The sequence below is a fragment of the Littorina saxatilis genome, unplaced genomic scaffold, assembly GCF_037325665.1.
Source record: "Littorina saxatilis isolate snail1 unplaced genomic scaffold, US_GU_Lsax_2.0 scaffold_237, whole genome shotgun sequence".
Lineage (NCBI taxonomy): Eukaryota > Metazoa > Mollusca > Gastropoda > Littorinimorpha > Littorinidae > Littorina > Littorina saxatilis.
The window spans coordinates 89-22,500 of record NW_027127040.1 but is presented as its reverse complement, the minus strand read 5'-3'; the positions used below and the strand labels follow the sequence as shown (position 1 = coordinate 22,500).

Genomic DNA, 22,412 nt, shown 5'->3' with positions numbered 1-22,412 from the left:
GAATAGTAACATGATTCCAAATAGGTTAATTGCCGTCAGCTTTAGCTAAAAGTTTAACGCTAAAAACTATCATTATCACAGGACTAGATATGTCATTGAACAATATTTATCACAGGACTAGTCATTCGAGGGTTATCACACTCAGCATAAGGGGAATATTCATCACAGAAATCAGTGCATATGTTCACCGGCACACATACTAGTTTTAATTAACTTAGGTATTTAAAAAGCCAATTGACTTTGGAATAAAACTGTTCTTAGTTCTGAGCGTGCGGAATCTGGGAGTGCGGAGGCGACGTCCTGAGGGCAGGACCTCAAAGTGGTGAGCGAGCACATGACTACTATCCTGGATGATGCAGCGGGCCTTTCGCACCACACGTCGTTCATACAGCACAGTCAATCATTCAAGTCTCACCCCCACAATCTTACCACATGTGTTCACCACCCGCCCAAGCACATTCTTACTCTTCACACACAGACCTCCATACCAGCAGATGAAAGAGAAAGTGAGAATGGATTCAATGAATGAAGTATAGAATGTTTGGAGGATGCGGCTGTTGATGTTCAGACTTCTGAGCTTTTGTAAGCAGTAGATTCTTGACTGACACTTCTTGTGGATAGCTTTAGTGTTTGAGGAGAAATTTAGTTTGTTGTCAATGACTGTACCGAGATATTTGTATTCAGTCACTCGCTCAACTTTCACACCATCTATGTACAAATCTGAAACTGTAGCTGGGTTTTTGCGAAAGTCAATAACTAGCTCTTTTGTTTTTGTCACATTTAGGGCTAAATAGTTATCTTTACACCAGGAGCTGAAATTTTGAACTTCAGAAAAATAAACAGAATCAGAGTCATGCCTTACTATGATTTTCACACGTAATGCCTGGTATTTTTAGGCATTACGTGTAATGCCTAGTGGTCACAGGCATTATGCGTAATGCCTGAACATTTCAGGCCTGTAACATAATTATATACTAGATGAATACCCGCTTCGGAGAAGATAAGGAAAAGTTACTGGGAATGGATGTACAGAAAAAACATAAACACCCAAATCGGTTTAGCGCTGCGCGCTGGGAGCACGTGTTTAAAATTTTCATTGACCAGATTGTGTCCGGAGTGTACCTGAATATGCCCACCAAATTTGAAGCAGATCCATCGAGAACTTTGACCGTGCATCGCGAACACACACACACACACACACACACACACACACACACACACACACACACACACACACATAAACACACACACACACATACACACACACACACACACACACACACACACACACATACACACACACACACACACACACACACACACACACACACACAGGCACAAGCCGTATATATAGGTATATATATATAGATCATGCGTGTTTTTCGTCTGTGTGTTGATGTGACTGAGAGTGTTATGCGTACTGTAATCTGCGCACAGCATTAACTATTACTGTTCAGTTGGAAGTCCACAAAAAAAAACACGTTTGAAATGTCCCTTAATTAACTTGTGCGGTCAATAACCGGGGTTGACTGTGTCTGTGACACGTTCTAGTTATCTGGAAATCGATTGTTACAATACAGTTTAGTTTGTTTCGTCATATTGCCACTGAAACGGTGTGTTTTGTTTCTGTTGCAGAGGGACGCAGGAGATAGACACACATCAGCAAGAGAAACTACGTGATGGCTCATTGACTAAGAGATACCCTGAACAATGAATTAAATGAAAAATTAATAAAAACAGATAGTTGTATTCAGTTTATCCAAACATGTTTAAAAAGTAATCCCCAGTTAATTTGTAAGAAAAAGAAAATCCTAGATTGCAAAAGGAATACCTCTCCGATTACGGGCGGGCGAGTGAAAGAAAGAGAGAAAAAGGTGTGGTGTACTGTTTCGTATATAATAAACATTTGTATCTTGTTTGGAGCTTGTGTTGTGTATTTGTTTACGCGAAGGTAACATGCATATGATCAGTCACATATCATAGGTGAAAGTAATTCAATATGCAACTTATTCAGCAATATATTCAGACAAACACCTATCAAGGTCATGGTTCATGATTGAACATCTGAAAATGCGTGTGGTCAATCCAAAGAATAACATTTTACTCCAACAAAAAATGCATGTATTCAAATGAGCAGACGAACACGCGCGTGTCAGCGGTCAAAAGATCTAAAGACTTTCGGTTCACTGATTGTGGCTGTGTTTCAAGCGCACACAAAACACGATTGGAGCCGTGGCTGCTGGTGCCCTGGCAACTGGAATTAATTGGTTAAAACCATGAGGCTGTTGGTGCTCAGGCAACTGGAACTAAACTGGTTAACCCAACCAAGCTGTTGGTGCTCAGGCAACTGGAATTAAAGTGGTTAACACAACCAAGCTGTTGGTGCTCAGGCAACTGAAATAAAAGTGGTTAACTGAGTTTCATGCAGCAAAATGTGTGGCTGTGTTTAGAGCGCACGCAAAATAGCTGTGTTCCGAGCACATACAAATTGTGGCTGTGTTTCAAGCGCACACAAAACACGATTGGAGCTGTGGCTGTTGGTGCCCAGGCAACTGGAATTAAGTGGTTAACACCACGAGGCTGTTGGTGCTCAGGCAACTGAAATAAAAGTGGTTAAACTGAGTTTCATGCGAAAAACGTGTGGCTGTGTTTCAAGCGCACTCAAAACGGCTGTGTTTCAAGCACCTAAAAACTGTGGCTGAGTTTCAAGCGCACATAAACTGGCTGTGTTTCAAGCGCCGAAAAGTTGTGGCTGTGTCTCAAGCGCACGCAAAATGGCTGTGTTTCAAGCACATCAAAATTGTGGCTGTGTTTCAAGCGCACATAAACTGGCTGTGTTTCAAGCGCAGAAACGTTGTGGCTGTGTCTCAAGCGCACGCAAAAAGGCTGTGTTTCAAGCACATAAAACTTGTGGCTGTGTTTCAAGCACATGAAAATTGTGGCTGTGTTTCAAGCGCACATACACTGGCTGTGTTTCAAGCGCACCAAAACACGATTGGAGCTGTGGCTGTTGGTGCCCAGGCAACTGGAATTAAGTGGTTAAAACAATGAGGCTGTTGGTGCTCAGGCAACTGGAATTAAACTGGTTAACACACCAAGCTGTTGGTGCTCCAGGCAACTGGAATTAACGAGGTTAACACAACCAAGCTGTTGGTGCTCAGGCAACTGAAATAAAAGTGGTTAAACTGAGTTTCATGCAGCAAAATGTGTGGCTGTGTTTCAAGCGCACTCAACATGGCTGTGTTTCAAGCACCTACAAATTGTGGCTGTGTTTCAAGCGCACACAAAACACGATTGGAGCCGTGGCTGCTGGTGCCCCGGCAACTGGAATTAAGTGGTTAAAACAATGAGGCTGTTGGTGCTCAGGCAACTGGAACTAACCTGGTTAACACAACCAAGCTGTTGGTGCTCAGGCAACTGGAATTAAAGTGGTTAACACAACCAGGCTGTTGGTGCTCAGGCAACTGAAATAAAAGTGGTTAAACTGAGTTTCATGCCAAAAAATGTGTGGCTGTGTTTCAAGCGCACTCAAAATGGCTGTGTTTCAAGCACTTACAAATTGTGGCTGTGTTTCAAGCGCACCTAAATTGGCTGTGTTTCAAGCGCAGAAAAGTTGTGGCTGTGTCTCAAGCGCACGCAAAATGGCTGTGTTTCAAGCACATACAAATTGTGGCTGTGTTTCAAGCGCACCCAAAACACGATTGGAGCTGTGGCTGCTGGTGCCCAGGCAACTGGAATTAAGTGGTTAAAACAATGAGGCTGTTGGTGCTCAGGCAACTGGAATTAAACTGGTTAACACGACCAAGCTGTTGGTGCTCCGGCAACTGGAATTAAAGTGGTTAACACAACCAGGCAGTTGGTGCTCAGGCAACTGAAATCAAAGTGGTTAAACTGAGTTTCATGCAGCAAAACGTGTGGCTGTGTTTCAAGCGCACTCAACATGGCTGTGTTTCAAGCACCTAATAATTTTTGCTGTGTTTCAAGCGCACATAAACTGGCTGTGTTTCAAGCGCAGAAAAGTTGTGGCTGTGTCTCTAGCGCACACAAAATGGCTGTGTTTAAAGCACATAAAAATTGTGGCTGTGTTTCAAGCGCACACAAAACACGATTGGAGCTGTGGCTGCTGGTGCCCAGGCAACTGGAATTAAACTGGTTAACACACCAAGCTGTTGGTGCTCAGGCAACTGGAATTAAAGTGGTTAATGTGTGTTTTGAGCCATAGAAAACCCCTTGGCTGTGTTTCAAGCGCAGAAACGTGCATGGCTGTGTATCCAGCGCACCCAAAAACATTTAGAGAAAACATCATAATTATGCATTTCCCCCACATATATAAGTTTTTCAAGCGCATACAAGATAACTGGAATAAAAGTGGATAAAGCAACAAGGCTGTTGGTGCTCGAGCAACTGGAATAAAAGTGTATCAAATAACCAAAGGGAAGTAATCGCTCAATGCATACGACATGTGTAATAGAGTAAGCGAGAGTTGTACGGAACCTTTTCTCCTGGCACCTGAGAGAATAACAAGCATTGAAATGAACAAGCGACTTTCGGATGGCACCCGATGACCACTGGCTTCCGACGCCGCTAGGCGTCCGTCCCCCCTGCAACGCAACCCAAAATATCAGGTGCAGCGTGGCCCTGGCTAAAAATAGCCGCCACGCGTATACCACCCCAGAAGTCTGAGCCTTCACCGTGTAACCTATCGGAAAGTAGGTCGCTGGTACACGGCCCGTCAGTGCTTCTGCGAGAGTCTGGTCACAAACACAGCGCTGGAGACTGTCTGCCTCCAGCCAAATAGGTCACGCTGTCAGCGCGGCTCGTACACGTGTACAGCGTTTGCTGGCCGCGATCAGAGCGCCTCGTACCGATTTATACATTATGTAACTGCCCTGTTCAGACCAATGTACGCCGTCGGCCGCAAACAAGCCTCTTTTCTCCTCCTAAAATTGAAACTTGTCATGGCACCAAACCGTGACGTAATGCAAGTCAGCACTGTGTTCTGCCAGTTTGGCGTTAATATCTTGCCCAGGCGTGATAGCGTTGCTTTATTGTGGCCGATAAGCCCCGCGATCCTCTGTAATCGGCGGTTGGACTGAAGCGAGGCAGAATGCCACAAACCACAACTTGTTTAACTTTGTAAACCCCATGGAGGAGGCCAGCGAATGCCAGCATCGTCAAGGCAAACTCCTCAGCATCCATAGGTTCTGCAAACCTGAAATCATTTCCCCCAAGTTGTAAGATCACAACGTCAGGTGCAGTGCGAAAAATCTTTCGCAAGTAGTTGGATCCGGCGCCATCTTTTCCAACCAATTGCTGGAGGCGTAAGCCTCCCCTGCCCACAATGTTAACGTACATTTGGCTATCAAGTTTGAAATCAGGACGCATGCGAGGATCGCATCCCGACTCAATGCATTCCCGCAAACGTCTGCAAATGGAATGACCAAAAACATATGCGTGTACCATCGTTGTAACATCGTTAAAAACCAACAAAGAAATAAAAAAGATTCACCAAAATACAAAAACTTGACCTTTCAGCTCGCTGGAATCATGCGTAGTGACGCTAGCTAAGCTGTGCGCGGGGCACTGTCCGCCGCATAGGTCAGTTCCAACGGTCCGCTACGAGCCAATCAAAGAAAGGCGCATGCAATCACACAAACTGCCCATCACCACGCGAGCGTGGCGAGAAGCTCTTTTCGTCGGCTTAATTAGCCGACTGAAAAGGTGAATCGACCTGGTGTTTGGCTCGCCATCTTGAAATTTATTTCGTCTGCCCTTTCACCCACTTACCCAATTCAAGCTTTACGGCTTTTATTCAAACTTGATTTGTACAAACATTTCTGTGATAAACGAGGCCTAAAAATGTCAGAGCACGTATTGATTACACAAGGTAGGCATATTTTATAAGAAAATGTAATGGTGGCTAGGGCTGTTTGAATAGGTATGATCTGTGACTAGATTATTGCGTTGTCATTATTGTTTGCGTTTGTGGATTGATATAAAAATAAAACAAGAGGCGAAGCCTTCAAGGCTCACGTAAGAAATAGACAAACAGTAACACAAACTCAATCACTCCGTCACACATACACACCCACACACACAGTAAGCTTAGGTGACACTGTGCAAGAAAGAGAGACACTAGATCTAGATCTGTCTGTCTGCATGTAGCCTACTTACAGGGACACGACTGCCAAATAGTCTCGGCCCGCTCAAAATAACAATGACCGAGACCACACACACCACGCGAGAGAGAAAGACTACAGGGAGGCATGCCGTCATGATGCATTAATTGACGTCAAACACTTTTGACCGTGACGTAATCTTGTACACGCACACACACACACACACACGCACACACAAACGCACAGACAGACAAAGTTACGATCGCATAAAAATGACAGCAAATGCAGACCACGTAGCATTTATGTAGTTATTTTCACCAAAATGCCACATTCACTAATTTCAACACAAAATTCACGTTGCATTCGATCACGTGGAATTTACGTAATATTTTTACAAACCAAAAATGCACGTTGTATTCACGTGGAATTTACGCAAAAACGCAACGTAATTTTCACCAAACAAAAACCACAACCAAAAATTCACGTTGTATTCACGTTGACTTCACGTAAAACACAACGTTGAGTCAAGAGTCAACAACCAAATATATCCTTATCCTTCCACCTCATCACAGCTGTGATGAACCTAATGGACTATGACATGAACCAGTTAAGATGTCTTTAAAACATACCTTTCCAGGCTGTGTAGGGGGTGGCCATTTCGTCGCCATTTTCTTTACTGCCCACTCGCTGTCTGTCGATGTCTGAAACATAGTGTACATGGTGACCGTTAGCCAGCAAAGCAACAGGTCTCACTGACCGCGTCACGAAGCAACAGGTCTCACTGACCGCGTCACGAAGCAACAGGTGTCACTGACCGCGTCACGAAGCAACAGGTCTCACTGACCGCGTCACGAAGCAACAGGTCTCACTGACCGCGTCACGAAGCAACAGGTCTCACTGACCGCGTCACGAAGCAACAGGTCTCACTGACCGCGTCACGAAGCAACAGGTCTCACTGACCGCATCACGAAGCAACAGGTCTCACTGACCGCGTCACGAAGCAACAGGTCTCACTGACCGCGTCACGAAGCAACAGGTCTCACTGACCGCGTCACGAAGCAACAGGTCTCACTGACCGCGTCACGAAGCCACGCCCGCTTACTTCAGGCCTCTTAAACGCTGAACACAACAAAACTTGTTCTGTTGAATGTTATGGGTCACGTTTGAATTCTTCTGTGTTGGCATCCAAGTTCTTGAATTGCCTTAACCCTCTTTGTGCAATATCACAGCCTTTATCAAAACACGAGATCGCTTCTCTCCCGCTGAAAACAGTGTACATAATGTGTGCGTCCTATCCAAGGACGGCAAACAAATTGGTCAAAAGGTACACACCAAAATAGTTGCACTGAAGGCACGTTTTGACAGTTTGTGTGTGCTCTTTTTAAACAGTCATAACTTTTAAGCGTGTCTGGGGATGTGTCTGAACCTTGGCTCAAATGCAATGGCACATTCATTTCCTTAGCGGGTAAAGGTACCTGAATGTCACGTGTGTATCTGTGGCGTTACAAACGTCACAACCTAGAACAAAAGACCCTCACAACATGAATTATAAAGTTCAGTTTGCTCCAAGTCTTGGCACACATACAGAAGGTGGTCTTTGTCATCACCTTGTGTAACCTTGAGAGACTGCTTGGTGGATGTTGAGATGTGTAGCATACTAATATTCAGGACCCGGCTTTGCCCTTAAGTATTTGTCACAATATTATACATTCATTCAAGGATGACGCATAAGGCCAGAGATAGTACGACATTTTGGTCCAAAATCGTGTTTTGGGTTATCAGCATTCTCAAACACTTTAAACACAACAGAATTATTGTGCGAAGTAATGTTTTCATTGCCAAACTCTTTCTTGCAAAAAAGTGATTATTTTCAACATGTTTTATTAACATGTGACACCAGTTTGAAAACCGTTGAGGCTGTTTTCTCCTAATTGTTTTTTGAGCATCAGTACCGTCATTGGCACATATTCATCTTTCAGACTAGCTGTCCGATCTTCTTACACTTTTTACATTTAGTCAAGTTTTGTGGGGCAAGATGGCGGATTGGCCGGTTGGTCTGTTGAGGTCAGCAGTCTTGTTTTGCCTATTAATCCCATCATCCGTCGTGGCTGACGTCGATAAATCAGCGTCGAGTTGGGCAACAGCTCCAGCTACCACGTTTTTCACTGTGTACGCATGTATGTGTGTACAGAGCGATTCCGAACAAACTGCTGGACTGATCTTCATGAAACTTCACCTAAAAGTTTCTGAGAATGATATCTCCAGACGTCATATCTGGGTGGTTTTTTGTTTTTTTAAGTTGAGGCAGCACTGTCAGGCCCTCATTTTTGGATCATATTGATTGACATTTTGGTCAAACAATCTTCGACGAAATCTTAATATGGGATTGCATTTCAGCGTGGAAGCTTATAATATTTAATAAATTAGTCTGGTCATTAGCAATCTCAAAATGTTAGTACTTGATCAAAACTTGATTCGTTATCATTTGTTTTATTCCTAAAACCTATAGATATGGTATATTTGGATACGAAACAAGCTCAGAAAAGTGTTGCAGTAACTGAGAAAAAATTTAATAATTACATTACCTAGGAATGATTTTAATAATTCTGTCAAAGTACACAAACTTGCATTTGTTCTAAATATTATTTTGAGCTTACTTACAAGTGAATCATGCCGTCAAAAAACGCCAATTTTGAGGGTAGGCGTGGTCACGGACCTGTGACGTCATACCCAAATATTGCTCAGATCCACGAAACACATTTTTGAGCAGAAGAAAGACTGATCTTTAAATACACGTATCTTTCTGACCCCAAAACTGCTGATTAACATCTGGGCTATACCACTGAAAAAATATCCTTAACTTTTTGTGCTCAGTGTATCAAGAATAAAATAAAACATACTGCAAAGTTCTATCTTTATGTTTCTGGAAGACGAATATGTCCCCAAAACTGCATGTTTTATCAAAAATAAAAACAAAACCCGTCCATATTGACCCATACATTGTTTGAATATCACTTTTGAGGACATAATCAAAAACAAGAAAGGTAGTTTGTTGGAACGTTTGTTATTGACAAAACAATACATTCACTTTTGAATACATACTTTTGAGGACAAACATATACTTTTTAACAGGATCAAGAACCTTAAAACAAAACTTGAAAAGCTTGCCATCTCTGCACTTAAAACAAAACAAAACGATATCAGATATAAGAACAAATCCAAAACAAATGTTTCAGAAGGGGGGGGGGGGGGGGGAATGAATTATCTACCTTGGTGATTCGCATACTGAAAATGGTAGGATTTTTAAAAATTCTTGATGTAAAGTATGTTCTTTTTTCTTCATGTGTTTTACATGTCCCTGTGTTTGTGTCTGTCAGCTGTTTTCTCCTGCCATTCTCTCTTTTCCCTCTTTCTGTCACTGTCAGTGTGCCTCTTTCTGTCACTGTATTGGCTTCTTATATTTTCCTTTTTCTCTATGGTGACCAGGTGCGACCAAGTTAGGCCTACATGTATGTTACTTAACTGTTGTTATGTGTATATTCCGCCTTTTATGTTGATTCTTTCTCCCCGCATGTTCAGAAGATGGATTTGATTGCCGAATTTCTGATTGGGGTCTTGTGCATGAATTTGTTTTTGCACTCTGCTGGTGAGTGTGTACATGACATGTCTCCTGTATTTGAATATTCATGCGTGCATTTATATCCTGACTGTGGATTACATCTACTTCATGGAGATGGTTGTGTGTGGTTAAATGTTTTACCATATTTGTGTAAGTGCAAGTGTGTTCAATATATGTTTGCTGCATGTGCATGCATATCTGCCTATCTATGTGAATACTGCCATTGGTATGCTGATTGTTGCCCAAAGCTGCTGCAGGGTTATGTTGGTGGGTGTGTGCATGACTTGTTTGCTATTTTTGATTTGTGTTGGTGCAAATGTGTACCTGACATGTCATTTATGCCTAGATATGTGTGGGTGCTTTTGTTTGCTTATCTTTACCATGGTGTACTTCTGTTGCAGGGTTATGTTTGTGATGGTGTATACAACTTGTTTGGTTTATTTGATCTGTGTAGGTCCAAATGTGTACCTGACCCACGTATTATGTCTGCTTATTTTGGTGTGCTTTTGTCTCTTTATCAAGGCTTACTTCTGTTGCAGGCTTGTTTCTGTGAATGTGTGTATGGCAGGTGTGACTTTTCCTTAGAGCATATGGGCAAATGTCTACATTATTTGTTGTCCAGGTCTGAATATTTAGGTGTGCATGTACACTCTGATCATGGTTTATTTCTGTTGCAGTGCTGTGCTTGTGAAAGTATATTTGACTTGTTTGTTTTTCCAGATCTGTGTGAGTGCAAGTTTACACATTATTCGTTTACTAGGTCAAATCATTCATGTCAGTGTTTGTATGCTGACTGCTGGTTTAATCTATTACAGGGTTGTGTTTGCAGAAGTGCATTACATAGCGTGTATGCTCTATTTTCTTTATGTGAGCGCAGGAGTATACTGTCTTTGCTTTTTGTTTTTTTTATAAATATTCTCTGTTACTGTTGGCTAGACCCGATTATGAAATATGATGGCAAGCAATTGTGAAAAACTCAGGATCTGCACTTTCAATGTAAATGGACTAAATGATTATAAGAAAAGAAAAGATTTATTTGACTTTTTGAGAAATTCTGATAATAAGAAACACATTGGAAAACAGAAGATGAAAATTTCATCCGATCACTGTGGGGATTTGATGTTGTAGTTAACGGAGATAGTTCAGCTAGTAGGGGAGTAGCGATTTTGTTTAAAAATAATTTTGAATACAAATTACACAATACCATAAAAGATGAATCGGGGCGGTACATTTTGTTGGATATTGAACTTCTAAATAAACGCATGACAGTGGTGAATGTCTATGGTCCCAGTAGTGGAGATCATCCTGAGTTTTTTCTTGATCTGTTCAACAGTGTTATTTTGTTAGATAATGAACTGATAGTAATGGGGGGAGATTGGAATGTTCCTTTGAATCCAAAACTGGACTCTAACAATCCAAACAATGTGTATAGAAATAGGAGTAGAAAAGAAATAACTGTTTTTTTTTAACAGCATGATGTTGTTGACATTTTTAGAGCTATTCATGGTGATGTGAGAAAGTATACTTGGAAAAGAACTAATAGCACACAGAGAAGCCGGCTTGATTATTTTGCTGTCTCTGAACAACTTAGTCTTGTTGTGGATGATGTTAATATCTTACCTGGATATTGCTCAGATCATTCTGTTGTATCTCTGAGTTTTAAAACTGATGTTGTTAAAAGGCATAGATCCTTTTGGAAATTTAATAATGGTTTATTAAAAGATATTGATTATGTTCGCTTAATTAAGGAATGTATTTTAGAGGTTAAAAAGCAGTATGCTGTTCTTGTGTATGATACAGTTAACATTGCAGAGATTGATGATGAGGAGTTACAGTTAACTATTGACGATCAACTATTTTTCGAAATGCTACTTTTAGAGATAAGAAGTAAAACTATGTCGTTTGCAGCGCAGAAAAAGAGAGAAAATTGCAGAAGGGAGATTGATCTGATGGATGAGATTAAGGTTTTAGAAAGTAATCTAAATGATGAGAATGTAATTATTTTGGAACAGAAGCGGCAAGAGTTGTTTCAGTTAAGACAGAAAAAAGTAGACGGGTTGATTGTTAGATCAAGAGCAAAATGGATTGCAGATGGTGAAAAAATTCTGAATATTTCTGTAGTCTTGAAAAAAGAAACTTTGTCAAAAAGGCTATGTGCTTTATTGAAAAGGACAATGGCGAACTTTTATGTGACAGTGATGAGATTACTAAAGAAGTTAAATCCTTCTATGCACAGTTGTATGCTTCAAGGGAACATAATATAACGAATGAAGACATTCCTAATAACTTAGAACATCCTGTTTTGACTGAGGAAGAACGTGATGGACTTGAAGGTATTATTTATAAAGAAGAATTAGTCAAAGCAGTAAAACAACTTAAAAACGATAAAAGCCCCGGATCGGATGGATATATTTAGCAGATTTTTTTAAATTTTTCTTTATTGATCTAGGTGCTTTCTTGCTTCGTTCAATTAATGAAGGTTTTAGAAAAGGTGAAATGTCGGTAACACAACGTCAAGGTGTGATCACCTGTATACCCAAAGAAGGGAAAGATAAAAGGTTTCTAAAAAATTGGCGTCCTATTACTCTTTTAAATACTGTCTACAAAATAGCTTCCACCTGCATTGCTGAAAGGCTGAAACGTGTTCTCCCAACCATAATTCATGAAGATCAAAAAGGGTTTATGCAAGGTAGGAATATAGGCGAAAATATTCGTTTACTCTATGATTCTATTATTTATGCTAATGAACGACAAGCTGATGGCCTTCTGTTAATGGTAGACTTTGAAAAAGCTTTCGATAGCATTGCATGGTCGTTTATACAAAAAGCACTGAATAAATTTAACTTCGGAAATGATATAAAAAAAATGGATATTAACTTTTTACAGAAATAGTAAATCATGTGTAGCAGTAAACGGACAATATTCAGAGTGGTTTAACCTGGAGAGAGGAACCCGTCAAGGGGACCCTTTAAGGCCTTTGTCTTCTTATATTTTTCTAATTTGTGCCGAAATTATGGCAATAATGATGCGTCAGAATCCAAAAATCAAGGGACTGAATTTTTTTGATGTCGAAATTTTATTGTCACAATATGCTGATGACACTACCTTTTTTCTTGATGGCACCAAAGATTCTTTTTGTGCATGTGTAAAAAAGCTTCTTTGTCAGGTCTAGTTATTAACTATGACAAGTCGTCAGCAGTGTGGATAAAAATTCTAACGTTAAGTTTATGCCAGAGTATAACTTTGCTTGGAATCCCACTGTTTTCAGAGTTTTGGGTATCTGGTTTTCGACAAACATCAAGGAAATTGTTCCATTAAACTATGAAAACAAGTTTGTGGAGATTAACAGAATTTTCAACTCGTGGTCCAGAAGGAATTTAACCCCTTTCGGAAAAATAACAGTCATTAAGACTTTGGCATTGTCCAAACTTACCTACCTATTTATGAATTTGCCGGACCCAGATGAGGATTTTCTAGCTAATCTACAGAAACTACTGTTTAATTTTGTTTGGGACGGGAAAATTGACAAAATCAAAAGAACCTCTATGTATCAGGCATACGAAGAGGGGGGACTTAAAATGGTTAACGTGAGAGTTTTTCTATCGTCATTGAAGATAACCTGGCTAATGAAAGTTTTACATGATGATGGAAAAATTACACAAATTCTCTATGCATTATGTCCTGCTGTCCGAGTTGTGAAACAACGTGGGGGCGAGTTTGCAAATGTACTGATGCAAAGAATTGTTAATCCTTTTTGGGTTGATGTTTTTAAACATTATAAAAAAGTGTGTAACAAATGTATTCCATCCTCTTTTCATGACTTTGTATCTGAATGTCTTTTTTATAATATCAATATATGCAGAGACAAGAAGGTGTTGTTTCTTAGAAGCTGGGCACAATGTGGTATTGTTTCTGTTGGTCACTTGCTGAAGGAAGATGGATTTTTGACCTATGATGAATTTAGCAGAAAATATCCAAATGTGACTGTTAATTTTTTGTTATATCAAGGAATAGTACGGGCTGTTAAGAAGTATCAATGTAAGCTAGAAATTGACTTTTGTGATAACTTTTTGGTAAGTGACCCATGTGTTTGGCAGTGCTTGGCTAGTGGTGGTTCTAAACATGTCTATGGATATTTGATTAAGAGTACTGATCCTCTGAAATGTATTGAAAAGTGGTCAGCTGCACTGAACTGTAATGTAGATGTCAATAAGGTTTTTCTAAAAATTAAAAGAACAACTGAGGACGTACGTCTCAGATGGTTTCAATATAGACTGATATATAGAATTATACCCACCCAGCGTTTTTTGCATCTGAGAAAAATTGTTGAATCTCCTATTTGTACTTTCTGCGGACAGCAGGAGGAAACGCTAGAACATCTTTTTTGGAACTGTACAAAAACACAGGCTTTTTGGAATGATTTCCTTCAGTGGATGCGAGACAATTTTGTACATTGTACTAATGTTAGACTGTATAAGCAACTTATTATCTGTGGCTAACAAACAAACTGTGTGACGGACAAAACCTTTGATTTGTTCCTTCTAATCGCAAAATACCACATTTATACATCTAAAATACGTGCGACCTGCCCCCATTTTCAGGTTCTTGTTTTAACTCTAAAACAAAGATTTTTGGCAGAGAAGCACAATGCATTGGTTAACAATAAGTTAACTTCTTTCAACAGAAACTGGAGTCTGTACAGGCATGCGTTTGAAAGATTTTTTTTTTTTTTTGGTGTAAAATTATTTGTGTAGGTAAATTGCAAAGCCTGGTCACCGCTCGCTATCCTCTTTCTCTTCTTTCCCTGATCCCTATTCTCTTCTGTCACTCCTCTTTCTTTCTCTCTCTTTTCTCTTTATCTTTTTTGTATTGTCTGTTTATATGCGCGTGTGTAAATGATATGGTTGAGACGGTTTCAATTGGACATTTGCTATTTTCGTTATCCTGTGTGAAAAAAAAACGAAAAAAAAGAAAAAAAAAATTAACAAAAAAATTTCTTGATGAACTCAAAAGCACTTGTGGATATGTTTAACCAACGTAGAATGTGATATGACATAACATTCCTTCCTGACCAAAAAACTATTCCAGAACGCTTGTACTTAAATGATTAATGATTAATGATTAAGGCATGCTTGGATGGTAAGGCATGCTTGGATGGTAAGGCATGCTTGGATGGTAAGGCATGCTTGGATGGTAAGGCATGCTTGGATGGTAAGGCATGCTTGGATGGTAAGGCATGCTTGGATGGTAAGACATGCTTGGATGGTAAGACATGCGTGTATGGTAAGACATGCTTGGATGGTAAGACATGCTCGGATGGTAAGACATGCTTGGATGGTAAGACATGCGTGTATGGTAAGACATGCTTGGATGGTAAGGCATGCTAGAATGGTAAGGCATGCTTGTATGGTAAGACATGCTTGGATGGTAAGGCATGCTAGAATGGTAAGGCATGCTTGGATGGTAAGACATGCTTGGATGGTAAGACATGCTTGGATGGTAAGGCATGCTAGAATGGTAAGGCATGCTTGGATGGTAAGACATGCTAGAATGGTAAGACATGCTTGGATGGTAAGGCATGCTTGGATGGTAAGGCATGCTTGAATGGTAAGGCATGCTTGGATGGTAAGACATGCTTGGATGGTAAGACATGCTTGGATGGTAAGGCATGCTAGAATGGTAAGACATGCTTGGATGGTAAGACATGCTTGGATGGTAAGGCATGCTTGGATGGTAAGACATGCTTGGATGGTAAGACATGCTTGGATGGTAAGACATGCTTGGATGGTAAGGCATGCTTGGATGGTAAGACATGCTTGGATGGTAAGGCATGCTTGGATGGTAAGACATGCTTGGATGGTAAGACATGCTTGGATGGTAAGACATGCTTGGATGGTAAGACATGCTTGGATGGTAAGGCATGCTGGAATGGTAAGGCATCCCTGGATAGTAAGACATGCTTGGATAGTAAGACATGCTTGAATGGTAAGACATGCTTGGATGGTAAAACATGCTAGAATGGTAAGGCATGCTAGAATGGTAAGGCATGCTTGGATGGTAAGACATGCTTGGATGGTAAGGCATGCTTGGATGGTAAGACATGCTTGGATGGTAAGGCATGCTAGAATGGTAAGGCATGCTTGGATAGTAAGACATGCTTGGATGGTAAGACATGCTTCGATGGTAAGACATGCTTGGATGGTAAGACATGCTTTGATGGTAAGACATGCTTTGATGGTAAGGCATGCTTGGATGGTAAGACATGCTTGGATGGTAAGGCATGCTTGGATGGTAAGACATGCTTGGATGGTAAGGCATGCTAGAATGGTAAGGCATGCTTGGATGGTAAGGCATGCTTGGATGGTAAGACATGCTTGGATGGTAAGACATGCTTGGATGGTAAGGCATGCTTGGATGGTAAGGCATGCTTGGATGGTAATGCATACTTGGATGGTAAGAGATGCTTGGATGGTAAGGGATGCTTGGATGGTAAGACATGCTTGAATTGTAAGACATGCTTGGATGGTAAGGCATGCTTGGATGGTAAGACATGCTTGGATGGTAAGGCATGCTAGAATGGTAAGACATGCTTGGATGGTAAGACATGCTTTGATGGTAAGACATGCTTGGATGGTAATGCATACTTGGATGGTAAGGGATGCTTGGATGGTAAGACATGCTTTGATGGTAAGGCATGCTTGGATGGTAAGACATGCTTGGATGGTAAGACATGCTTGGATGGTAAGACATGCTTCGATGGTAAGACATGCAGAATGGTAAGGCATGCTTGTATGGTAAGACATCCCAGCTAGCAAGCTTTCGTCGGCCCACTGACGATTTCAGTCGGGTGACGTCGTCATATGTCGTGTGTCGTCGTCCGTTGTCGCGCCGATACCGTTTTGACTGTGTGTAAAACTCGGCAAATGTACGTAATAAACCCCGACATCGGCCCGACGCAATGTTGCTGTCGATAAAAATATGCAGAGTTACGGGAGATAACAAATTGATGATCATTATTTTAACATTTGTTACGTCCCCTGTTCAAGCGTCGGTCCAGCAACGGCGTGACATTATGAGACTGACCATGCAAATGCGAAACTAAATTATTCATATTTGTTGACTTTTTCACATAGGAGTAGGATTAATTGTAAGTTTTATTTGCATATTTGCAATCAAATACAGCATGAGCTCAAATCATGAGTTTTACATTTTAAAAATACGCCATCATTTACTTGAAATATTCAAATAGCTTTCCTTACGGTAAACAAGATTGAGTGTGAAAATGGCTGCTGCTTTCCCGCGTGAGCGAATTTTATTTGTTTTCTTAGTTCAAGTTAATATCGAAAGAAGAGACATTCTTGGGAATGTTGGACAGCACATTGATGATATGTTATCCGACACGAATGTCGCCTCGGGATCTCAATCTGAGTGCTGGTCCCAGTGCCACGTGGTGGCGGTGAGAATAGTTGTGTAGCCAGTGAGTCAGGCTCTTGGCAATGACAATCAGATTCAGACGTCAACTCGAGGACAACCGACGGATGGAGCGAGTAAGTGATTTCGTTTTTTTTGGCTCTCAATGTTAGTTTTGCTGTTACAGTGATGGGGGGGGGGGGGGAGGAGTACATGCTGCTGTATCTTATTCTGTATATGTAGATGTAGGTGTATTCTGTCCTGTTACAGTGGGGGAGGGGGGTGTTGTACATACTGCTGTAAATATAGATGTAGGTGTGTTTTGTCTTGTTACAGTGGGGGGGGGGGGGGTGTACATACTGCTGTATCTGTAGCTGTAGGTGTGATTTGTGCTGTTACAGTGGGGGTACGGGTGGGGTGTGTGTGTACATGATACTGCTGTAGGTGTGTATTGTCCTGTTACAGGGGGGGGGTAACATACTTCTGTAGCTGTAGGGGGAGGGGGGTACATACTGCTGTAGCTGTTAGTGATTTGTGCACTGTTACACTGGGGGGGGGGGGGTGGAGTACATACTGCTGAATCTGTAGCTGTAAGTGTGGTTTGCACTGTTACACTTGGGGGGGGGGGGTGTACATGCTGATGTATCTGTATCTGTAGCTGTAGGTGTGACGTGTATTGCATTGTAACACTTGGGGGGGGGGGGGGATGTACATACTGATCTATCTGTAGCTGGTGGTGTGTTTTGCACTGTTACACACTTGGGGGGGGGGTGTACATACTAACTGCTGAATCTGTAGCTGTATGTGTGTTCTGCACAGTGACACTGGGGGGGGGGGGAGGGGGTTGTACATACTGCTGAATCTGTAGCTGTAGGTGTTTTGTACTGTTACACTTGGGGGGGGGGGGGGGTATGCATACTGATGTATATGCTTGGCGCTGGTGGACAATATTCACTTTTTTGGCCAAAACACACACTTTTTTGGCCAAAAACGTACATTATTGGCCAAAAAGTGTGTTTTGGGCCAAAAACATGTTTTGGCCAAAACTTTTAAGTGCAAAGTTTTGGCCAAAAAAATATTTGGCCAAATCTAATACATTTGGCCAAATCTTCACTTTTTTGGCCAAATGTTTTAGATTTGGCCAAATATTTTTTTGGCCAAAACTTTTGCATTGAAAGTTTTGGCCAAAAAAATAGTTTTGGCCAAAACTTCATTTTTTGGCCAAATCTTTGAGTACCCCTTGGCGCAGATGGACAATATTCATTTTTTTGGCCAAAAACGCCAGGTTTTTTTTGTAGTTTATTTTATTAATTACGAGTAATGTTCGGATGAGAAGAAGTATAATTGTTTCCTTTTTATTTTATTTATTTCCTTTTTTTTATAATGAATTAGAGTACTGCATATTTTTATTAGCTATATTTTTTTTATTGATATATTTAGCACAAAGTCAATTTTATTATTATAGACATAAATTTTACAGGTTTTGTAATATTAGTTAATTAATTAAATATGTATGTTTTAAAGGGAACCCTGAGCTTGATCTGTATATTAATACAGGTGTTTACATTTACCTTTTATTGTTGCTATTATTTGATTTACAACGGAACGCAAGGTTACCCCGATTCCAAACGAAAGGTCACCACTTTTAGAATGTAATTTTAATGTTTATAACTATTGTGTTGATTTTGTATGTATTATTGTTTTACTTACGTAAACGTATTACGTCTGTACACCATTATGGTCCACTTCAGTGACCAACCGGCCTATTAAGATACACACCCCATAGTATCTGTATTACTTGTGCCATGCCAGTGACTCACATAATGACCTTGTCAGCGACCCTTGTCTCGTCTTCGTGTAATGCGCCAACACTATCTTAGTTACCTCACTCTAGAGAGCCACAGTTGCTCCTTATGACACAATTCGGGCCCCCACAAGGACGTGGCGAGCGACCCAGTTGACCCACCCAAATTGCCTGCCCCGGACAATGAACTGATTGACCTAAAGTGCTTCGTTTTCATAAGGAAACACTTATTATCTGTATATATGAATATAGGTGACCTTTCCTTTGACATTTTTTTTTTCAACGGAACCTGGCATCCGTCAATGAAATGGTAAACAGAAAAGCTTATTTTCACGGTTCAACCTTGCGTCCTGGTGTATTCTTATAGTAGTTTTAATCTATGTTATATATATAAAAAAAAAATTATAAAAAAAAAGTATTCTGCAATTGGTATACATATAAACCTCCTAATAGGCAATATTTTGAATAACCCTTTGACGTGTTAAGTCACAACCTAATTCGTAAATGTTATACCTTACAACATATTTAAATTGTGTTCTTTTCCTTCTTTTTTTTAATCATTTTTCCCCCTATTATATTGTTTTTAAACCAACGCAATATGTTGACTATAAGCATTATGCTTTGTACTCTATTATTCAATGGCGCAAACGCCTACGTTACAGTACTATATTAAGTTGATGTGCTTGACGATATTACGGGCGTGTGTCTGTTTTTGTGTTTGTGTGAAATTAACATGAATTTGTTTGAATGATCGTTTACTCGGTAGGCTGAATTTGAGTGATTCAGCTAATGTACAATGCTACTAGTACTAGCATTCAACTGGGCTAAATAATGTCTTGCACATAAAACTCGCGAGTGTATCGTAACCCATATGTATTGTTGCGATTTTTTCCCCATTTTCATCACATATTATTTCTGGAGATCAGTAACGTCTGAGTAGTAGTCGGTTAAAAGTCCAAAGTTAAGCCCTCAGTGCCATTGGTCCGTAAAGCTACCTATTTACGATTTAGTTGCAGAAACCCCAACAATGGATGAACGGGAATTCTGGTTGACACATATATTTGGGTAATGATCTCGTATCTACCTCATGATGTGGTGATATAGTAAGATGCCTTTACTGTAAGCCGTGAGCGAGAGTTTTTGTGAGTGTTAAGCTTAGGCATACAAGAGCACACATTGAAAGGGAAATGCTATAATTGTTATCAACTAACCGGGTTGATGAGGATGAAGGTTGTATTTTTGTGTGGTAGTTTTGACATTGTGTTACTTTTTCGGAGAAAATTGACTGTCAAGATTTTTTGTTAACCTGACTATTTTGTGTGGAGCTATATGAACTGTATGCTGTTATAATTAATGAGTGGGATTTGTTGTAGTGCTATTCGTTTAGTCGTAAACATGCACCGGTTGTCTTTTACGACACTTTTTGCTAACACATGAGAGATTAGCCATGTCGAGTTGAGATATTCAACGACAATGTGTTGCTCCTTCAACGGATTTTTGTTTTTATTTTATTATATTTGAATGGGTTTTTTTCGGAATGAATAACCGTAACGGTATATTATTTGGTTCGGTGTGTAAAGAAAATAAATTACTATGATAGTTGTTTATATGATATATTGTTTTTTTTATGACGTATTTGACGATCTTGTTGTGCTGTGTACAACAAGTCAAACCTGGCAAGTGATCCGTTCACCACACCCCCTTAAATCAGTCTACCCCACTCCTAAGTCGGAAAACCACAACATGGTACTTCACACCTTACACGGCAGCCTCGCCGTAACACCCCCTTCACATGGTCAACGTCGACGCTAACCATCTACAGCCTGGCCTATCTTTCACGCCAGCCCTGGTCCGCATAATGCCACATCATCGGTCTCTACACCGCCCTTCAATTCGAGGGCTATCCACGAAAGACCCCGTCGCCTTATCCGCAGTGTTACGATATCCATCCACTCTACAAACTTAAGTGACCTCCCACAAGGTCACGCCGGCGTCACATTCTCAACAGTTGCCTCACTGACGCCGGTCACTACAAACGAACACTGCTGATAAACACTCCTGTCTATGTGAACACTGCACAATACAGAAGTGCACAACAGAGCGTTCAAACAATGACATTACCTCATTACCATTTCCAGGACAGCGACTACGTATTGGCATCATTCTACGCGTCACCAACACCTCGAAGGACCTCACTCGCCGGACAATATCTTCCGGACAAGACATCATCATTCAGCGTACCATCTTCAACATCAACCTGTTGTTGGATTTCCGACTTAGTCAAATACGACTCACTGTGTCGTTAACTTTAAAATTTTCCCTCCCTATAGGACCCCCTCAAATTCATCGATCACTTGCCAAGTTTGATATTGATAGTTATGCAATGTATTATATATATGATGATAATAATTCTGATAGTAGTTGTCATACCTTAAACAAAACGGAGGACCGTTTTCGCGTAGGGCGGAAGGTACTATTACACGGTAGAAATTAGGATTTTAGAGTTTAAAAAGGATTTAGGTTTGGAACTTTGTTCACAATGTTGATAACCTATGAGTGTTTGGTATTGAATGATGCGTCGTAGAATTTTTATGTTATTGATGTATATTTTTATAGCGTATTTGATGTAGTTTCCTTAGTGCAGGAGTTTTTGTGTATTTTCGAGGAATTTAACTGTAGCTTCTATGGAGGCTGACAGCAGCCTCGAAACTCTCCCCCCTCACCTTAACCTTCCTAACCCCTCTTCCTGTCGACCTGATTATTTGCTTCTAGGTCGGCTGTACCTTCTCTGACATCACTAACATACTTTGTCGTTGTTTTATTGCGGTCGACATTTCGCGCTGACTAAACTACACGTGCGCTGGGTTTTTCCACATGCCCCCCCCCCCCCCTCACCTTACCCCTCCCTAACCCTTCCCTGTTGACCTGATTATTGCTTCTAGGTTGCATGTACCTTTTCTGATATTATTAATTAAGAGACTTGTAGGATCAGCAAAAAGGACTAGTGCTCATGAATATGCATGGCGTATTGATAATGATTATTGTATTGGTTAAATTTATATTGTTCATAAGGGTTGAAGAGAATAATAGGCTGCATAAGTTATGTAATGTTTTGATACATATATTTTTATAGTTTGTTTTTGAAGAGAAATCGGGAATTCTCTGTGGAATGAAGGGACTATGTTTTAGGCGTATTAACTTGATAAGTAATTTGTTCCTGATATCCTCGTGGTGGCGCGAATCTTCATTATCTCTCGTCTGGGTGTTCTCGGTTCGCGGTTCGCCACTCTCAGCTCTCAGCTCCGGTCAACGAATAGTCAAGGTATGACAACTTTAACTTTAATAGGATAGGGAATTAGGATGTATACTTTGTAATATGTTTTGATCATTTCTTAAAGTAAATTCTTAAATTGTTTTCCTGAATTGTGTGTGGTATGCTTCAAGATTCTTTCTTGTCTAA

At 40.5% G+C, this 22,412-nt stretch overlaps 1 protein-coding gene across 1 annotated transcript in view; it reads right to left on the bottom strand.

The window, feature by feature from the left end:
• The window catches only part of LOC138955509 (uncharacterized), a gene marked incomplete at its 5' end in the record, with an annotated part of 165,784 nt that extends 149,295 nt beyond the window's left edge, over positions 1 to 16,489 (bottom strand). Inside the window, 4 exons of the mRNA XM_070327097.1 lie at positions 6,749 to 6,820; positions 15,443 to 15,535; positions 15,965 to 16,057; positions 16,325 to 16,489. Of these exons, the coding sequence (XP_070183198.1) occupies positions 6,749 to 6,820; positions 15,443 to 15,535; positions 15,965 to 16,057; positions 16,325 to 16,489 (423 nt within the window). The remainder of the gene's footprint in view (positions 1 to 6,748; positions 6,821 to 15,442; positions 15,536 to 15,964; positions 16,058 to 16,324) is intronic.
• Positions 16,490 to 22,412: the final 5,923 nt, after the last annotated feature.